The sequence below is a fragment of the Bufo bufo genome, chromosome 8 (genome assembly GCF_905171765.1).
Source record: "Bufo bufo chromosome 8, aBufBuf1.1, whole genome shotgun sequence".
NCBI classification, from domain to species: domain Eukaryota; kingdom Metazoa; phylum Chordata; class Amphibia; order Anura; family Bufonidae; genus Bufo; species Bufo bufo.
The window spans coordinates 56,853,088-56,872,697 of NC_053396.1; the positions used below are offsets into that span (position 1 = coordinate 56,853,088).

The window sequence follows — 19,610 nt, forward strand, 5'->3', positions numbered from 1 at the left end:
ACTTTATACATGCCCATTGCCAAGGTACTTCCATTAACCCCTCCAAACCAGTGAAAGAAACCTTATGTCATGTGTGTGCAATTATTTGCTATACCATACCACCACTGTAAAAGAAAAATATTGTTTTTATAAAGAAAAACGTAATTACGTACGTTATTTTAAGAAGGTTTTTCTTATTAGATTACTCGATGAATCGAGAAATATAATCGATAGAATACTCGATTACTAAAATATTAGTTTACTACAGACCTAAAATATATATACATATATATACACTCACCTAAAGAATTATTAGGAACACCTGTTCTATTTCTCATTAATGCAATTATCTAGTCAACCAATCACATGGCAGTTGCTTCAATGCATTTAGGGGGGTGCTCCTGGTCAAGACAATCTCCTGAACTCCAAACTGAATGTCAGAATGGGAAAGAAAGGTGATTTAAGCAATTTTGAGCATTGCATGGTTGTTGGTGCCAGACGGGCCGGTCTGAGTATTTCACAATCTGCTCAGTTACTGGGATTTTCACGCACAACCATTTCTAGGGTTTACAAAGAATGGTGTGAAAAGGGAAAAACATCCAGTATGCGGCAGTCCTGTGGGCAAAAATGCCTTGTGGATGCTAGAGGTCAGAGGAGAATGGGCCGACTGATTAAAGCTGATAGAAGAGCAACGTTGACTGAAATAACCACTCGTTACAACCGAGGTATGCAGCAAAGCATTTGTGAAGCCACAACACGCACAACCTTGAGGCGGATGGGCTACAACAGCAGAAGACCCCACCGGGTACCACTCATCTCCACTACAAATAGGAAAAAGAGGCTACAATTTGCACGAGCTCACCAATATTGGTCTGTTGAAGACTGGAAAAATGTTGCCTGGTCTGATGAGTCTCGATTTCTGTTGAGACTTTCAAGTGGTAGAGTCCGAATTTGGCGTAAACAGAATGAGAACATGTATCCATCCTCTGATGGCTACTTCCAGCAGGATAATGCACTATGTCACAAAGCTCGAATCATTTCAAATTGGTTTCTTGAACAGGACAATGAGTTCACTGTACTAAAATGGCCCCCACAGTCACCAGATCTCAACCCAATAGAGCATCTTTGGGATGTGGTAGAACGGGAGCTTCGTGCCCTGGATGTGCATCCCTCAAATCTCCATCAACTGCAAGATGCTATCCTATCAATATGGGCCAACATTTCTGAAGAATGCTATCAGCACCTTGTTGAATCAATGCCATGTAGAATTAAGGCAGTTCTGAAGGCAAAAGGGGGTCCAACACCGTATTAGTATGGTGTACTTAATAATTCTTTAGGTGAGTGTAGAGTGTACTGCCTTTGAGCTGCAAGCCAAAGTGATTGATGCTCCGGCGTGGGGTCATCTATATATACTCTTTCCGCAAGATCTAACTTTTCCTCTAATTTCACCCGTGAGTAGAGCAGTTCCGTTCTGTGTGTTGCTATTGCCGCTAGGGATCGACCGATTATCGGTTTTACCGATATTATCGGCCAATATTCAGGATTTTGGCAGTTATCGGTATCGGCATCTATTTTGCCAATATTCCGATAACGTATGGGGAACACAGATCGCGCTGCTGTCAGCGCTTTCCGTGTTCCCTCAGCAGCACAGGGGAGAAGGAAGCAGTGTCTCCCTCCCCCCTGTGCTGCCGCTGCCGCCAGTGAGAGGAAGGAGGACAAGAGGAGGGGCGGGGCTGTGGCCACTGCGTCACCAATGAAGAGAAGTCTCTCATTTATTCATATACAGGAGGCGGGAGCTGGCTGCAGAATAACATAGCCGGCTCCCGATTCTGCAGCCACCTGAGGGGTTAACCGCCGCGGATCGCAGCTACCGCTCATAGAGGTCGGGAGCCGGCTATGTGATTCTGCAGCCAGCTCCCGCCTCCCGTATATGAATAAATGAGAGACTTATGTTCATTGGTGGCGCAGTGTTGCCCCCCCCCCCCCCCCAAGCCCCCCAGTATTAATCATTGGTGGCGCAGTGCGCCCTCCACCCCCATCCCCGTATTAAAAACATTGGTGGCGCAGTGCGCCCCCCACCCCCACCCCAGTATTAAAAGCATTGGTGGCGCAGTGCGCCCCCCCAGTTTTAATCATTGGTGGCAGTGGCCACAGGATCCCCTCTCCCCTCCTCCTCCGATCGGAGCCTCAGCAGTGTAATCCTGGGGCTCCGATCAGTTACCATGGCAGCCAGGACGCTATTGAAGCCCTGGCTGCCATGGTAAGCTCCATGCTGCTGTGTGCACAAAGCACAGAGCAGCAAGGACAGTGTGAGGTCCTATTCACCCTGATAGTGTACATGAGTGTTGTTTTTCACGCATCAGTTCTGCGTTGCGTGAAAATCGCAGCATGTTCTATATTCTGCGTTTTTCACGCAGCCCTGACCCCATAGAAGTGAATGGGGCTGCGTGAAAAACGCATTGCATCCGCAAGCAAGTGCGGGTGCGATGCGTTTTTCACTGATGGTTGCTAAGAGATGTTGTTTGTAAACATTCAGTTTTTTATCACGCGCGTGAAAAACTCATCAAAACGCATTGCACCCGCGCGGAAAAAACTGAACAACTAAACGCAACCGCAGACAAAACTGACTGAACTTGCTTGCAAAATAGTGCGAGTTTCACTGAATGCACTCTGAACGCATCCGGCCCCAATCCGCAACGCCTGTGTGAAACCAGCCTAAGGGGGCTAAAAGTTAGTAAAAAAAAACAACAGCAAAATATTAAGTATAAATAAAAAAGAAAGATTTACAGAAAAAACAACCTACACATTAACAATAAAAATATTCATTTTCAACAGATTTGTGTAGGAATTTTTAATTTTTTTTCAAAAATGAAATTTCACAGAATATCAGTATAAATTATCGGCTATCTGCCTGAAAGTTCACAAATCATCGGTATCGGCCCTAAAAAAAATCAATATCGGTCGATCCCTAATTGCCGCTATTAGTACACCTCTTAAGACTGCCTTACTTGCGTCCCATACCACCAGTGGATTGGAGGAGCCCTTATTAACTTCCCAATATGCTGAGGTAGCTTCCTTACACGCCACTTCCACAGGAAGAACATCTAACCATTTCGGGTTCAACCGCCAAGTGGAGCGTGGCATATCGCTTGGTAACGTAAGGATTATCTGCAGGGGGGCATGATCTGAGATACCTCTCCGCAGAAACTCAGCAGCTTTCTCCCACATAAGCTCCGCTTGATTTGTAAAGGCCAAATCAATACGGGACAATGAGTTGACAGAGGCAGAGTGACACGAGTATTGCTTTGTATTAGGGTGCCGATCCCTCCATATCTCCGTCAACAGATGTGCTTGCGTCCAATGTAATCGTGCGGGATTATGCCTGGGAGATGGCCTAAGTCTATCAAGAGTACTATCCAGCGTGGCATTAAAATCTCCCAGTATAAACAAGGGAACCGCAGGAAGAACAACCACTCTAGCCATAATTTGGTCAACTACCTCCCTCTCAAATGGCAGGGGCACATAAATACCTACTATTAGGACCTCGCAGCCGGATCAATGTGCACGGACATCAGCTGAAACGGAAGAGTCTTACTGACCAGTATAACTCTAGCGTAGTTAGAGTAGGTCGCATGATACACATATCCCACCCACGGTCTTCTAACCGCCATCACCTTTTGGCCCCTAAGATGAGTTTCCTGAAAAATAAGAACATCCGGGTTAAATTTCTTAATGTAATTAAACACTAACGCTCTTTTGACTTTGTCATTTAGCCCCCGGACATTCCAGGAAATTAACTTGCATGCAGCCATTGTTGGTCAAGAGATACAACCCTTCCTCCTCCTGCTCCTTCAGCGTCACTGCCCCATTCACACACACACACATTCCAACCTGTAATTAGAGTAGAACTTCCCACCCTGCCCAGACATCCCCAACTTGTCTAAGCTTCTATATCCCTAACCAACTAATCCTTTTAGTGTAAACTAAGGAAGCTCAGTCTGCCCAATTATACTAGGACATAATACAAGATCGAAGTCCCTCAAAACTATTCAAAATAGAAATACAACTCTGAACTGAGATTAACCCCTGTCAGAAACAATACTTTATAGCTTAACTAGCTTATGCTGGTATCGGCATGTACAGTCGTGGCCAAAAGTTTTGAGAATGACACAAATATTAGTTTTCACAAAGTTTGCTGCTAAACTGCTTTTAGATCTTTGTTTCAGTTGTTTCTGTGATGTAGTGAAATATAATTACACGCACTTCATACGTTTCAAAGGCTTTTATCGACAATTCCATGACATTTATGCAAAGAGTCAGTATTTGCAGTGTTGGCCCTTCTTTTTCAGGACCTCTGCAATTCGACTGGGCATGCTCTCAATCAACTTCTGGGCCAATTCCGGACTGATGGCAACCCATTCTTTCATAATCACTTCTTGGAGTTTGTCAGAATTAGTGGGTTTTTGTTTGTCCACCCGCCTCTTGAGGATTGACCACAAGTTCTCAATGGGATTAAGATCTGGGGAGTTTCCAGGCCATGGACCCAAAATGTCAAAGTTTTGGTCCCCGAGCCACTTAGTTATCACTTTTGCCTTATGGCACGGTGCTCCATCATGGTAGAAAATGCATTGTTCTTCACCAAACTGTTGTTGGATTGTTGGAAGAAGTTGCTGTTGGAGGGTGTTTTGGTACCATTCTTTATTCATGGCTGTGTTTTAGGGCAAAATTGTGAGTGAGCCCACTCCCTTGAATGAGAAGCAACCCCACACATGAATGGTCTCAGGATGCTTTACTGTTGGCATGACACAGAACTGATGGTAGCGCTCACCTTTTCTTCTCCGGACAAGCCTTTTTCCAGATGCCCCAAACAATCGGAAAGAGGCTTCATCGGAGAATATGACTTTGCCCCAGTCCTCAGCAGTCCATTCACCATACTTTCTGCAGAAGATCAATCTGTCCCTGATGTTTTTTTTGGAGAGAAGTGGCTTCTTTGCTGGCCTTCTTGACACCAGGCCATCTTCCAAAAGTCTTCGCCTCACTGTGTGTGCAGATGCGCTCACACCTGCCTGCTGCCATTCCTGAGCAAGCTCTGCACTGGTGGCACTCTGATTCCACAGCTGAATCCTCTTTAGGAGACGATCCTGGTGCTTGCTGGACTTTCTTGGACGCCCTGAAGCCTTCTTAACAAGAATTGAACCTCTTTCCTTGAAGTTCTTGATGATCCTATAAATTGTTGATTGAGGTGCAATCTTAGTAGCCACAATATCCTTGCCTGTGAAGCCATTTTTATGCAACGCAATGATGACTGCACGCGTTTCTTTGCAGGTCACCATGGTTAACAATGGAAGAACAATGATTTCAAGCATCACCCTCCTTTTAACATGTCAAGTCTGCCATTTTAACCCAATCAGCCTGACATAATGATCTCCAGCCTTGTGCTCGTCAACATTCTCACCTGAGTTAACAAGACGATTACTGAAATGATCTCAGCAGGTCCTTTAATGACAGCAATGAAATGCAGTGGAAAGGTTTTTTTCGGATTAAGTTAATTTTCATGGCAAAGAAGGACTATGCAATTCATCTGATCACTCTTCATAACATTCTGGAGTATATGCAAATTGCTATTATAAAAACTTAGAGGACCTTTCATCAGAATCAAGTATGTAAACTGAATATACATACATGGAGAGCGGCGCCCAGGGATCCCCCTGCACTTACTGTTATCCCCGGGCGCCGCTCCGTTCTCCGGTTATAGGCTCCGGTAAAGTCATAGTTAGGCTCCACCCATTTGAGCCTGCCGGCGTCTCCTTCTCCTATGTTGTAGCGCTGGCCAATCGCAGCGCTCAGCTCATAGCATGGCTAAGAGCTGAGCGCTGCGATTGGCCAGCGCTACAGCATAGGAGAAGGAGACCGCGGCAGGCTCAAATGGGTGGAGCCTAACTATGACTTTACCGGAGCCTATAACCGGAGAACGGAGCGGCGCCCGGGGATAATAGTAAGTGCAGGGGGATCCCTGGGCGCCGCTCTCCATGTATGTATATTCAGTTTACATACTTGATTCTGATGAAAGGTCCTCTTTAAGCAGCAACTTTTCCAATATTTATGTAATTCTCAAAACATTTGGCCACGACTGTAGTCATCTGTCCGGCGGCAACTGCAGTATTCTGCAAGACCAGATAGATATAATCAGAGCCCCACTAGGAGAGTAGGACACTTGCAGCAGTCCTCTGCGATTTCATAGTCCTTCTCTTCATCTCGGACGCTGTCGATCAGTCCAGTCAGCCGCTTCCTCCGGATTCTGGAAAAATCTGGCTCTGTCACCCTCTTGGATTCTCAGCTTGGCCGGGTATATCATTGCGTACTTTATTCCCAGCTCCCGTAAACGGGTCTGGGCATTTGAGAACTGACGCCGTTGTTTCTGGACCTCAGCTGTTAAATCAGGGTAGAAGGATAACTTCGCATTTTCAATTTGAATGTCCTTCTTTTGTCTGGCAGCCGCCAGAATAGCATCCCGATCTCTGTAATTTAATATCTTCATTATGAAAGGCCTGGGAGCAGCTCCCGATGGTAGTGGTCTCGTATGAATCCTGTGGGCCCTCTCCACTACAAAGCTAGATGACAGTTCAACTGGACATAATATGGTGCGAATCAAATGCTCAGCATATGCCTCTGGAGCGGAACCTTCCACCCTTTCGGGTAATCCCAGGATTCTGACATTATTTCTCCTATTACGGTTTTCCGCATCCTCTACTCTGGCGAGCAAGATCTTCACCTGTTGTTGCAGGTTTCTGGTTGTCTCAGACGGTAGTATGTGCAGAGTCCTCCACATCTGCGGTCTCATTTTATCCATATCATGGCGTAAACAATTAATGTCACTCTGTAAGTGATGAATCTTAGTTGTCAGAGCCGCCTGACATGCAGCAATGGCAGTCATTATCTTGTCAGTTTGAAGCTCAGCACTCGCAGCACCACTCTGGTTCAGATCCATCTCAGTCTGGCTCATGTTGTCTACAACTTCTTTTGCTGGTGTAGAACACTCAGATGCCACAGTTTTGCGGCCCATAAGTGAGGATGATAAGCGACTTCTGAGGTACGCAGTTGCAGGAGAGGGGGTATAGACTGTAACTCTTAAAACTTCAGATGGAGTATTGCAGCATTCACTAGTGATAATCACACCACAGAAGGGGGTATGGGCAGCAATGCAACTTTTTAGCCTTATTTGTGGAGCAATATCAGGTGGCAGAGTTTCCCTTACAGGAGAGTGTCTTCACAGATGGACGACCGTTGCGGCTTCTCAGCCTGTGTCGCAGTGCCCAATATGCTGACTGGGCTCTAGGCCCTTTACTGCACCAGCCTCCACCGGCAATTACGTAGAGCCCCCTTGCCCTCGTACCGCTTCAGGGGTTAATTTCTGTCCCCTTCCTTGTATGCTGCGGTCCAAAAATTGAAGACGGTCGGCACTCCTCTGGCAGAGTCGTGGTGCCCGTGTCCAGGGTATGAAAGCCCACTCACAATATGAAACAAAGGACCGGCACTTCACTGATGAACAAGCTTGTTCATCAGTGAAGTGCCGGTCCTTTGTTTCATATGCTGCGGTCCAGGGAGAGAGATGCCTTCCCCCACAGGCGACTCTCCTGATCCTCAGCAGAAGCGTCCGGCTCTTGCCACCGCCGAGTATCTCCAGCGTCTGTGATTGAACCCACCGCAGGTAAGATGTCGGCTCTCCGTGTCAGCGCCGATGGCTGCGCTTCTCAGGCTGCCCTATCCCTTCCCAAGATGGCCACCCTCCGCACAAGGTAAGAGGCAGTCCTCCATTCAGGTCACTGTACTTCGGGAACACCACCACACGCCTGAATTACTGCACCGGATGGTTCTTCAGTGCCCCACACCACTAATACACCCTTTCAGGGTTTTCCAAAACTAGTTAAACTGCAGCAAAAAGTTAGCACCCGACCCGTCGCCCTTATTACCGGCAAACCTCATACCTGACCTTCTAGGAAATAATAGAGATATCCACCAGGAAGTTTGGTCGTCATTAAAGCAAGTCAGACTGGGGGAGCTAACCCCTGACATAGAATCATCTATAATAAGCAAGTTACCAGAACGAATAAAAAACTCCGCTAGTTTTTTTCTCACTAGAGCATATATAGGAGCTGTGCGCGGAGGGTTGAGGGAGAGATCTGACTCAGTGAGACAACTGACAGAATTTGAAAAAACTCTTTTGTCCCCACTTCGCAAGCAGAGGAAAATTACAGCATTATACGCTTTATTAGGAACAGAGATTGAAAAAAAAAAAAACATTATATATTAGAGACTGGGAGAGAGAGCTTGACATCAATTTCTCAGACCAGGAACTCAAAAAGCTTCTAGCTTTCTCGCATTGATCATCGCCATGTATACGACTACAAGAAAATCATTTCAAGCTTCTTACCAGATGGTACAGAACTCCAGAGTTCTTACACAAATGTGGTTTGTCAGGTGACCGGATTTGCTGGAGATGCGGCACTGGAGAGGGATCTTTATCCCATATATGGTGGTCATGCCCTCTAATCACCCCATTCTGGGAAGGCGTTAATAAGATAATAAATACAGTCTCGGCTATAGAACTAAAGATCACACTTGAAATGGTGTTCTTCTCACTTCCAACTGACCTTTACAGACCATCCAGACGCAATTTAGTAACCCACCTTATAGCGGCTGCCAAATCTATCATACCTCTCCACTGGAGAGACGCAAACGCCCCCTCAATAAAGGAATGGATTACCAAGGTAAATCAAATTTGTAGTTTCGAAGAAATGACAGTAGGATCAACAGAAACCACGAGAAATTTCTGAAAACCTGGCACCCTTGGAGGTCATGGAATGATGGGCAGTGATGTGAAATTAGCTGATAACCCCATATCATAACAAACCACTGATGAGCTAGAGTCATCTAACCGACACCCTGATCTAGATCTTGAGCTTAATTCCTTAGTTCCTCAACTCATACACAGTTCTACTGAGCACTGAAATAGCTTAAACCTCGCTTACTATCTATCCCCCCCCTCCACCCCCCCTCCTCTTCTTCATCTTTCTTCTCCTTCTATCTCCTCTCTCCCCCTTTCTTTCTTTTTCAATATCTTTTTCTATCTTATCTTTTTTATGTATAAATGGCATATGGTCCAGACAACCATGGTCCCCCTTGATACTTTGATATACTTTGCTATGCAATTATTAGGTCTTTACTTAACACCTCTAGGAGTCATATAGGGGACTGAGATCATTGCTATACCGCATGATATTACTTATGGATCTATAAAGATACGTCAAATAGTGAATATATGTAATGTATATGACCTGTGATATCAACTTTGTATACTACTATATATGGCCAAATGGTCTGAAACTCTGAAAATAAAGAATTTACAAAAAAAAAAAAAAAAATGCAGGATTCCGTCAGGATTGCAGGGGAGCTCAAGCAGTGTGCGTCTTCACTCCATGCCCGGCAGACCACGCCCCCCGAGTGTCCCACCACCATGTTTGACAGTGGGGATGGTGTTCTTTGGGTTGAAGGAGTCTCCTTTTTTACGTCAAATGAAGGAAACATCATTGTGACCAAACAATTCAATTTTTGTTTCATCTGCCCATAACACAGAAGACCAGAAGTCGTCTTCTTTGTCCAGATGAGCTTTTGCAAAGGCCAAGCAAGCTTTTGTGTGCCTTATCTGGAGAAGTGGAACCCAGCAGTGTGCAGTGTTCGTTGGATTGTCTGCCTTGAGACATTGCCACCAGCAGAGCCCAGATTCACCAGGATGGCCTTGGTGGTGATCCTTGGATTCTTTTTCACCTCTCTAACTATCCTCCTGGCCAGCACAGGTGTCACTTTTGGCTTCCAACCACGTCCTCTGAGATTTTCCACAGTGCGGAACATCTTGTATTTTTTGCTCAATTGTAAATAAAAGCTGAGAATTTTTTTTTTTCCCCCACATTATGCATTATGCCTCTTGTACATCGTCTTATTATCTTTTGGGAGACACCTATGTCATTTCCCGTAAAAAAAATTACTTGCTGGTTGAATAAAAGTGACTAAGTCAAAATTTGCCAGGGGTATGAATAATTATGGGCAGCACTATAGCTTGGTAAACTTGCTCCTGCTGCAGTGGCTTTCAGTTTACAAGGTTTATAGTTTATAGCTTCTGAGATTTATCTTAAAGCTTCTGAAATGTAGTTTATAGTTGGGTTGAGCAACCTCTGGCACTTCAGCTGTTCTGGAACTACAGCTCTCAGAATCCTCTTTTCACTTCTATGGTAGTTACAAAAACAGTCGTAAGTATGCATGCTGTGAATTGTAGTTTCACAACAGCTGGAATTGTACGGTCAGTTTTACCGTGGGTGGGATTGTTGTTTTTTTTTGTTCCCAATTCCATCTAATTTAGAATTTTTTCAAATTACATAGTTTGTAAATTCCAAGCCCTCATCTAGTTATATGAAAAATTAAAAAGTTATGGCTCTAGGAAGGACGGGAGAAAAAAAAGCACAAACACACATTGGCCTGGTCCTGGAGGATAGGTAAATAAAGCACTCATAAAGTGCAGTGTTTGGCACTAGCACCAAAATGCAAGCGGCTTCCTGTCTGCTTTGAGGTTGTTGCCATAGAAACACATGCAGTGTAGTAGGTCGCGATATAAAAACAAATTAATATAATTAACCGCTCAGCCAACTACCTATATCACCATGGATGCTGTGACATAGACATGGTTTGCAATATAATAATGCTTCCTGAACATGCACTACTCACAAAAAGTTACGGATATTTGACTTGTGGGTGAAATTTCAGGGTGAACCTAAAATGCACTCTAACCTTTACAGATTAATTTAATGTGACCTTCTCTAAACTTTTGAATACATTTATCCAACTATTCAGTGTTTCAGTACTTTTTGCACAACTTACTGTTCTCTAACAAGAAGCTTAACGGCAAAATTCAGAACATGTCTTTGATCCATGAATCACCTAATTTCCCAGTTCAATTAGAATTTGTATTTAAACAGTCGTCCTCATCATGCGGTTCACATTTTGACATCATGAGACCAAGATGACACCTAACAATTAATCAACAGTACCTCGCCATTGACAAGGCTTCAAGCAGGATGTTCTCAGACGGAAGTGGCCAATGAGCTTGAGTGTCACCAGCAGGTTGCAACAGAGAGAGAGAGAGACTGGAAGAGTCATAGAAAGGCATAGAAGTGGCTGTCATTTGTCCACATCCCACACTGATGACTGCTTCATTGTGAACAATGCCCTGCGAAACCGAATTATGACTGCCACACAACTCCAGGCACATTTAAGTTTTAATTCAAAACTGTTTTAAATCAGCGTGGTCTGCATGCTAGATGACCAGAAAGTGTACGTGAACACACCGCCATCATCTTGCATGGGCCAGGAACCATCTACACTACACAAGGGACCAGTGGGCCTCAGTGCTGTTCACGGACTATGTTGGATTTGTGAAGGAAAGCACTATGCATCAGTCCACGGTTGTCGCCAGATGAGCCTCTGGTTGTGGTGGTGTTACAATGTGGGCAAGTGTCTAGTCAATACAGAACTGCCCTACACTTTGTTAATGGTACAGTGATAAGCCCATACTACTTGAATAACATCATTAACCCAGTTATTGTGCCATTGCATGAACAACATAGACCTAATTTCATCTTCATGGACGACAATGTGCCAGCTCATTGTGGTCGCATCTTTAGGGAATGGCTGCTGGAGACTGGGGAACCGCACATGGAGTGGCCTGCCTTTCCTCAGACCTGAATCCCATTGAAAACCTATGGGATCAGATGAGTCGCTGTGTAGAGGCTCGTAACTCTGTACCCCAGGACCTCAATGACTTGAGGACCGCCCTTCAAGCAGTGTGGAATGCCATGCCTCAGCAGACAGTAAGTCGATTTGTGAACAGCATAAAATGTTGTTGTCAAGTTGTAATTGATACTCAAGGCCACATGACAAGTTATTGAGACATTGACATTTAATGTGGCAGTATAGCCACAGCTGTTGGCTTTTGTTTCAGTAAGTTGTTTGAGATGAGGAAATCACTATTGGATGCTTCTACTAAAATACTGTACTTTCATGATGTAATATCATTGTAGCGTGAACTTTTTACGGTTTCCATACATTTTCACCTGAAACCCAAATATCCCTAACTTTTTGTGAGTAGTGTATATCAGGTGCACAAAACCTGTCGCTTGTTTTTATGTCTCAAATTTAGTCTCTTTGTGAACACAAGGTTCTTTCTGCGATCTTTGTTCCACGTGCATACTTGCTATGTTGCCAAGAAAAAAAGTACATGTATTTGGGGATTGATTTGTTTCATAAATTTGACTGGTTAAACTAGTTACATTAAATTGCAATAGGGAGAAACAAAATTATAAGATACTGTTTCTGCTTTTGTAACACAATAAGGCTCTATCTGTGCCACAGAAATAAAACGAAATTCTACTTAAACTATTAAACTGAAAAAAAATATTAGAATGTGTCATTCTAAACTTTGAAATTTTGTTATTGTGATATTCAGGTATCTGAAGTCCTTGGCCTTGAAAGGGTTGATTTAAAATGTCATTGTAAATGCAATCTACAAAAATTATAACATGAATGAATTATTTTATAGCACTTAAATTTGTATTTTGCCAACAGATACAAGCTGGCAGAGAACATTGACGCCCAACTGAAGCGTATGGCCCAGGACTTAAAGGACGTTATAGAACATCTGAACACAACTGCAGGTCCTGGAGATGCCAGTAATCCAGTGAGTAATTGCATACATAAATGTCTAATTAAGAAGGGTTTGATGTGCTTAATATTTGCTTAGATTGCGGATCAAACTGTTGAAGAAGCTCTTGACTGTTGCCAGGCGTTTGGTATGTTTTAGAGTTTTATGTTTGGTCATTGAATATGTACAGTATAACCCCGTTATGACGGGACTTTAAAGATGGCCGGCTGTTTTACACAATTGTAACGTAATGTGAATTAGAAAGATTTGAGAATAAAAAAGCTTACGCAGACTACGTGAATAAATATATTTACTAAGTGATTAAATATACGATAACACAAATCATATACTGAATAATAAAAAGTAAATAAACATCACTAGCCTAAATATGCAATATAGACGACACCCCAGGGTGTACAAGAAATAGGGTAAATCAATACTTACATCCTACCTAGAATTAAGTCTTCAATAGAGTGCCCTGAGTGAATGTGTGTCACAGAGTTTAAACATTTTAGCCTCTCCTCCAGTGTGCAGCATGCATCTGAGATCACTAAGGAATCTGGGTCTTATCAGCACAATGGGGGATGGGTACTAGATTACAAGGCAAATCATTACACACAATGTTAATAATGAATGGGAACAGAATTAAAGGAGAAGAACCAATCAGTACTTTAAAATCTCTTACAATACAACAGCATATACCTGGCGGCAGAGTCTGTGATCGGCGATGACTGTAAACTATAAAGGTCTTACTCCAAAATGGTATCCATAAAAACTACAGATTGCCCTGCAAAAATAAGACTATAGACATAAATATAAAAAAAAAAGTTACAGTGGTCAGAATAATATGGTAATGCAAAGAAATGTGGTTATAATGTGATATCACTGTAATCATACTGACCTTTAGAAACAGGCCAGTTTTACCACATAGGCAACACAATAAAAATGTATCCTATAAAACTATGGCGGAATTGCATTTTTTTCCAGTTCCACCCCATTTGGAATTTTGTTTACAGCTTCCCACTACATCAGATGCAATATAAAATGGTGTAATTTGAAAGTACAACTTGTCCCACAAAAAAAACAAAAAAACACTCATACGGCTATGTAAATGGAAAATCACTGAGCCCTTAATGGGGTTGTGTCACTTCAGCAAGTGGCATTATCATGTAGTGAAAGTTAATACATGAAACTAATGTATTGTTATTATCCGTATTGCTTCCTTTGCTGGCTGGATTTATTTTTCTAAAATTGCTCGTTTCCATGGTTACGACCACCCTGCAGTCCAGCAGCGGTGAGCGTGCTTGCACACTATAAGAAAAAGCCTATGTGAGCTTCTGCTGTCCCAGCCACCAGAGAAGCCGGAACTTTCCTATAGTGAGCAAGCACGGCCACCGCTGCTGGACTGCAGGGTGGTCGAAATCATGGAAACAAGCAGTAATGAAAAAATGAATCCAGCCAGCAATGGAAGCAATATGGATAATACATTTGTACTGTGTATTAACTTCCTCTACAAAATAAATGCTTTTTGCTGTTAAGGGCCTAAAATAAGTTTATGATTGCCAAATAAACAAAATGGTTGCCACACCTTGTAATCATTGACAAAAAGAGGTTGATTCCTTACAGTGAGTTGATATGAAGTATGTAATCGTGTCAATTTATATATATTTTGCATTCACAGCTGCAGCAGATCTGTAAAATCTTGAATGCTCATGTGGATTCATTGCAGTGGATCGACCAGAATTCAGGTGAGTGCTGCAAGCAACAACTGTTCTTATCAGTTAGCCATTCCCACAGAGAACAGGATGTATAGAATGTAAAGTGTTAGGGCTCATGCACACTACCCATAAGTTTTTCTCAGTGTTTTGCGGGCCGTTTTTAACGTATCCGTGTTTTGTTTTTGTTTTTTTTTATTCTGTAGGGTTTCCGGTTCCGTTCGTTTTTCCGTTCGGCATACAGAGTACATTCCGTATGTGTTCCATTTTTTTTGCGTACCCGTTGACTTGAATGGAGCCACGGAACGTGGTTTGCGGGCAATAATAGGGCATGTTCTATCTTTGAACGGAAAACGGAATGCACACGGAGACACTTCAGTTGTTTTTTTTTTTTTTTGTGACCCGTTGAAATGAATGATTCAGTATAAGTAACGCATACTGAACTAAAAAAAACGGCCAGTATACTGAACGCAAAAAAAGTTCATGTGTATGAGCCCTTAGAGTAAATGATTTCACTTTTATTTGATTTAACCACAATTTTGGATAGAAAAAAAATAAGTAAAAAACTAGAAAAGCTACAATTTCTGGGGTTGGAGTGGCTGGAGTAACTCTGGAAAGGTTCAACTGGGCAGAGTAACTGTGTGGAGTGTTTGGAGTGAGTAAAGATAGTAAACATTACACTAACCAATTGATCAAATTAAAAAAGTGCACATGGCAAGCTTGATGGAGTGAGAAATGCATTTAACAGTTAATTAATGAGAGGTCCGAACTGATGCATGTCTGCGCTCTAGATTACCAGGAGTCAAAACATTATTCAGAAAGAGGTAATCCTAAAACATAACATTTATTAATAATGCAGATAAAATATATAAAGAGTCCTAAATATAGTGTGCAAAGACAAACATTGGGATAGAGGGTGATATTCCCCCAATTAATACAGTGGTAATTATCCCAAATGAAAAACATATAAAGTGCGCGGCGGCACTAGTAACCAGCAGGTCCTACCGGTACCATGGGACGGACACCAGATCGTTAACCACCAGCTGTATTCGTTGGATGCCTATCCGCAGATGATGTCCAATAGACAAAAAATAATGCTGGCAGTGATACACAGCTGTGTAGGGTCCCCGTTCAAGCCCTATGGCTATCTAGCCGTACACCCTGATACCAGGTATGAGTAGCAGCCTGACCACAGGGCACTCGTCCTTACAAGGACGACCCCGTCCGGAACCTGTCCCTAGATCTAAAAATCTATATGTCCCTAAAAATCCACGAAATACATTTAATTGCAATGTTGTTGCCCAAAGTGCTTCACAGTTACATTAAAACATACATTTATGGGGGGGCGTGGCCTGACGGGATTACACCTTTTATTCAAATCCTCACAAGTCCTATCAAAGACTTGATTACCTTCTTATTCCTGAACAGCATTTATCCTTAGTCAAATCAGCCAATATCGATAACATCGATTTCTGACCATGCCATGATGTATTGCGCCATTACGATCCCTGAGGTGTCTGGGAGGGAGTGGTCATGGAGACTCAATCACACGTTGTTGGATACACAAAACGTTGATAGTATCTCGAAAAAACTGAGATTATTTCGACATAAACGTAACCTCTGCCACAACACCCACTATTGTCTGGGAGGCGCACAAGGCGGTGATACGTGGGGAATTCATAGCGCTGGGATCGCACCTCAAAAAAGAACGTACGAAACGGTTGACGGATTTGCTATCCAAAATCTCTCAACTGGAAAAATTGCACAAAAAATCATTAGCAGTGAAGGACTTTGAGTCACTAGTCACTCTCAGACAGGATCTTAAATCTCTACTTAACATTAAATCTGCTAAAGCGTATTTAAGAGTAAAACAAAAGCATTATATACATGGGAATAGAGGTAGTAAAATACTCTCGCCGATGATTAAAAAGAGAACAGAACAGACTTTTATCAAACAAATGAGAACATCCGAAGGTGCGTTAACTACGGACGCTGGTGAGATATCCAAAGTGTTCACAACTTATTACCAAGATCTATATAACATAAGAAAGGATGAACCGAGTGAAGTAAATCAGGATAGGAGTAGTAAGATGACGACTTACTTAAAAAACCTCAATTTACCAATATTATCTGGAGTAGATAAGGAAACACTGACAGCCCCTATAACATTGGAGGAGATAGAGAAGGTCCTCAAAACTATTCCCAAAGGCAAGAGCCCGGGACCAGATGGTCTAACGGTAGCTTACTATAGAAAATTCCTCCCCACACTAGGTCCTCGTCTAGTTTCCCTTTTCAACGCCCTACTAAGAGGAGTGCCTTTGCCCAGACCATCTCTTGAAGCACATATCCCAAACCAGGCATGGACCCGGCCCTACCGGCTAGCTATAGACCAATATCACTGCTTAATGCAGATATCAAACTTTGGGCTAAGATTTTGGCTTATAGGGTCGCGTTCTTGCTCAAAGACTTGATCTCGCCAGAACAATCCGGGTTTGTGGGGGGCAGAGAGTGCAGAGACAGTACATTTTGGGTAATACAAGCTCAGCAGTATGCCTTATCGCATGGAAAGGGGCTCACTTTTCTGAGTACCGATGCCGAAAAGGCTTTTGATAGGGTGGACTGGCAGTTCATGGAAGCCACTTTATCCAGATTTGGCTTTCCCCCCCAGTTCGTGGCCGCTGTGCTGGCTCTGTACTCTTCACCCACGGCGAGGATAAGTATAAATGCGAGGATAAGTATAAATGGTAATCTCACGCCTCATTTTGAAATAAGAAATGGTGTCCCGTCAAGGTTGTCAATTGTCACCAACTTTATTTATTCTGTGGCTGGAGACCTTCCTTCAGGCCATAAGACAAGATAGTGACATTCAAGGACTTAGCATAGGCTCTCAGACCCACAAAGTAGCGGCATTTGCCGACGACATGCTCCTATTACTATCTAACCCGCTAGTAGCATTTCCGGCACTATTGAGACAATTGGATGTATTTGGAGATCTGTCCAATTTCAAAATAAACTTATCTAAATGTGTAGCATTAGGAATTAACACTTCCCAAACCACCATAGCCCACCTCAAGGCAAATTACCCCTTTCAATGGAAACCAGATAGTATAGGTTACTTGGGAGTTCACATAACCAGAAACCCTGATCAGCTATTTTTACAACACTATCCCCAATTATTAGCAGATATTAGAGTCCAATTGAAGGAACTGAAAATCCCCTTTTTGACGTGGTTAGGGAGGAAGAATGTGCTGAAAACGTATATCCTCCCTAAACTTTTGTACTTGATGCAGACATTACCTGTAGTTTTACCTCAGCACTATTTGGCACAAATACGGTGCAAGAACACCGTATTTGTGCCATGCAAGAACACTTAACAAGGCATTTTGATACAATTTTTAGTGACTGTTTTTAACTTTCTTCCCATAGCTCTTCTTCAAAGAAAAGTGGAGCAAGTAGCAAAGGAATGCGAGAGTCGGCGGAAGGAACAAGAAAGAGGATTCTCTATTACATTTGACTAACCTAAATGATGCACACTTTAGTAGTGTGTTTGGTTACATTTTCTTCTGTGTTTAAATAGTGTTATTTCCTTAATGCTAATTGTGCGATTTGTTTTCCCTATCCAAAATATAAATGTATAAGGCTACTTTCACACTAGCATTAATATTTTCTGCTATTGAGATCCATCATATGGTCTCAATACCGGGAAAAAAAAGCTTCTATTTTGTCCACATTCATTGTCAATGGGGACAAAACGTAACTGAACAGAACGAAATGCTCCAAAATGCATTGCGTTCCGTTTGGTTGCGTTCTCATACCGGACAGCAAACCGCAGCATGCTGCTTTCTGTCGCGGCATGCGGAGTCATGACCCACAATGTAAGTCAATGGGGACGGATCCGTTTTCTCTGACACAATAGAAAACTGATCCATCCCCCATTGACTTTGCATGGAGTTCATGACGGATCCGTCTTGACTATGTTAAAGATAATACAGCCGAATCCGTTCATAACGGATGTAGCCGGTTGTATTATCAGTAACGGAAGCGTTTTTGCTGAACCCTGCCGGATCCAGCAAAACACTAGTGTGAAAGTAGCGTAATGCAAGTCTTATTTTCCAGGACAGCACCAAAGTAGGTTGACCTTTAGTAGGGAAAGGAACACTGGAAGATTATAGGGTCCTTCCACAACCACAGCAACTGTTGCTCTAAGATGAGACATGCCCAGTTCTTGTATACATTCAATGAATAAAGACAGATCACTTGTTCAGTTGTCCACAATAGGAAATCTTTCCATTTATTTCTTAAGCAGTAGTTCAGCATCACCACTACACTCTGTTATTTGTCTCTATAGAGACAAGGTATAGAAATGTTCATCTATGAGACTGACATTTACATTGGGACATTGTTTTTTTCCACAATTTTTTTTAATGTAACCATAGTAGTCTAGAGTTACTCAACATCACAAAAATGTCATGATATATCGTTCAGAGGTTAGAAGCACAAAACTTGAAGATATTAAGGTACACTAGTAATGTTGTTAAGGTGCCTTGCAATATCCTTAAAGGGCATTTGTCAGCAGATTTGTACATATGAAACTGGCTGACATGTTGCTTGTGCGATTGGCAGTTAAAGGCATCTGTGTTGGTCCAATATCCATATGCGCTGCGTTGCTTAAAAAAATGAAGTTTTAATGTATGAAAATTAGTCTCTAGGAGCAACAAGGGCTTTGCCGCCATTACACCTAGAGGCTCTGGTCTGTGCAACTGCTGTGCCCTATGCACTTCAGTTGACAGGGCTAGGCAGTGTAAACATCATCACACCTGTACAGCGCTGGCCAGGAGTTAAAAGATGGCCACCGCCTGTTGCAGGCGTCCGTAGGAATACAGTGTGTTTCTCATACACTCCAATGCTAATAAGGAAAACCTGGTCCGGCTTTCAACAGATAAAACGCTTACCTTTATTCATCCAAGTGCTATTTGTCCTAAGCACAAACTGTTGCAGAATTTTTTATTTTTTTTCCAAGTCCCCCTACATTGTATGCAATATTAAATGGTGGAAACAGAAACTCCAACTTGTTCGGCAAAAAACTCTCATACAGGTATGTGAACAGAAACATAAAAAACGTATGGCCCCCGGAAAGGCAGGGAGTGAAAAATAAAAAATTAAAAAAC

At 42.7% G+C, this 19,610-nt stretch overlaps 1 protein-coding gene across 5 annotated transcripts in view; it reads left to right on the plus strand.

Annotated features, from left to right (window-relative positions):
* NUP62CL (nucleoporin 62 C-terminal like) overlaps nt 1–18,061 on the plus strand; it is a 147,905-nt gene extending 129,844 nt beyond the window's left edge. For all 5 annotated transcript variants that reach the window (XM_040405101.1, XM_040405106.1, XM_040405102.1 and 2 more), the window contains exons 10-12: nt 12,652–12,763; nt 14,409–14,475; nt 17,869–18,061. In XM_040405101.1, coding sequence (XP_040261035.1) covers nt 12,652–12,763; nt 14,409–14,475; nt 17,869–17,960 — 271 coding nt within the window. In that variant the 3' untranslated portion in view covers nt 17,961–18,061. The remainder of the gene's footprint in view (nt 1–12,651; nt 12,764–14,408; nt 14,476–17,868) is intronic.
* The last annotated feature ends 1,549 nt before the right edge of the window (nt 18,062–19,610 follow it).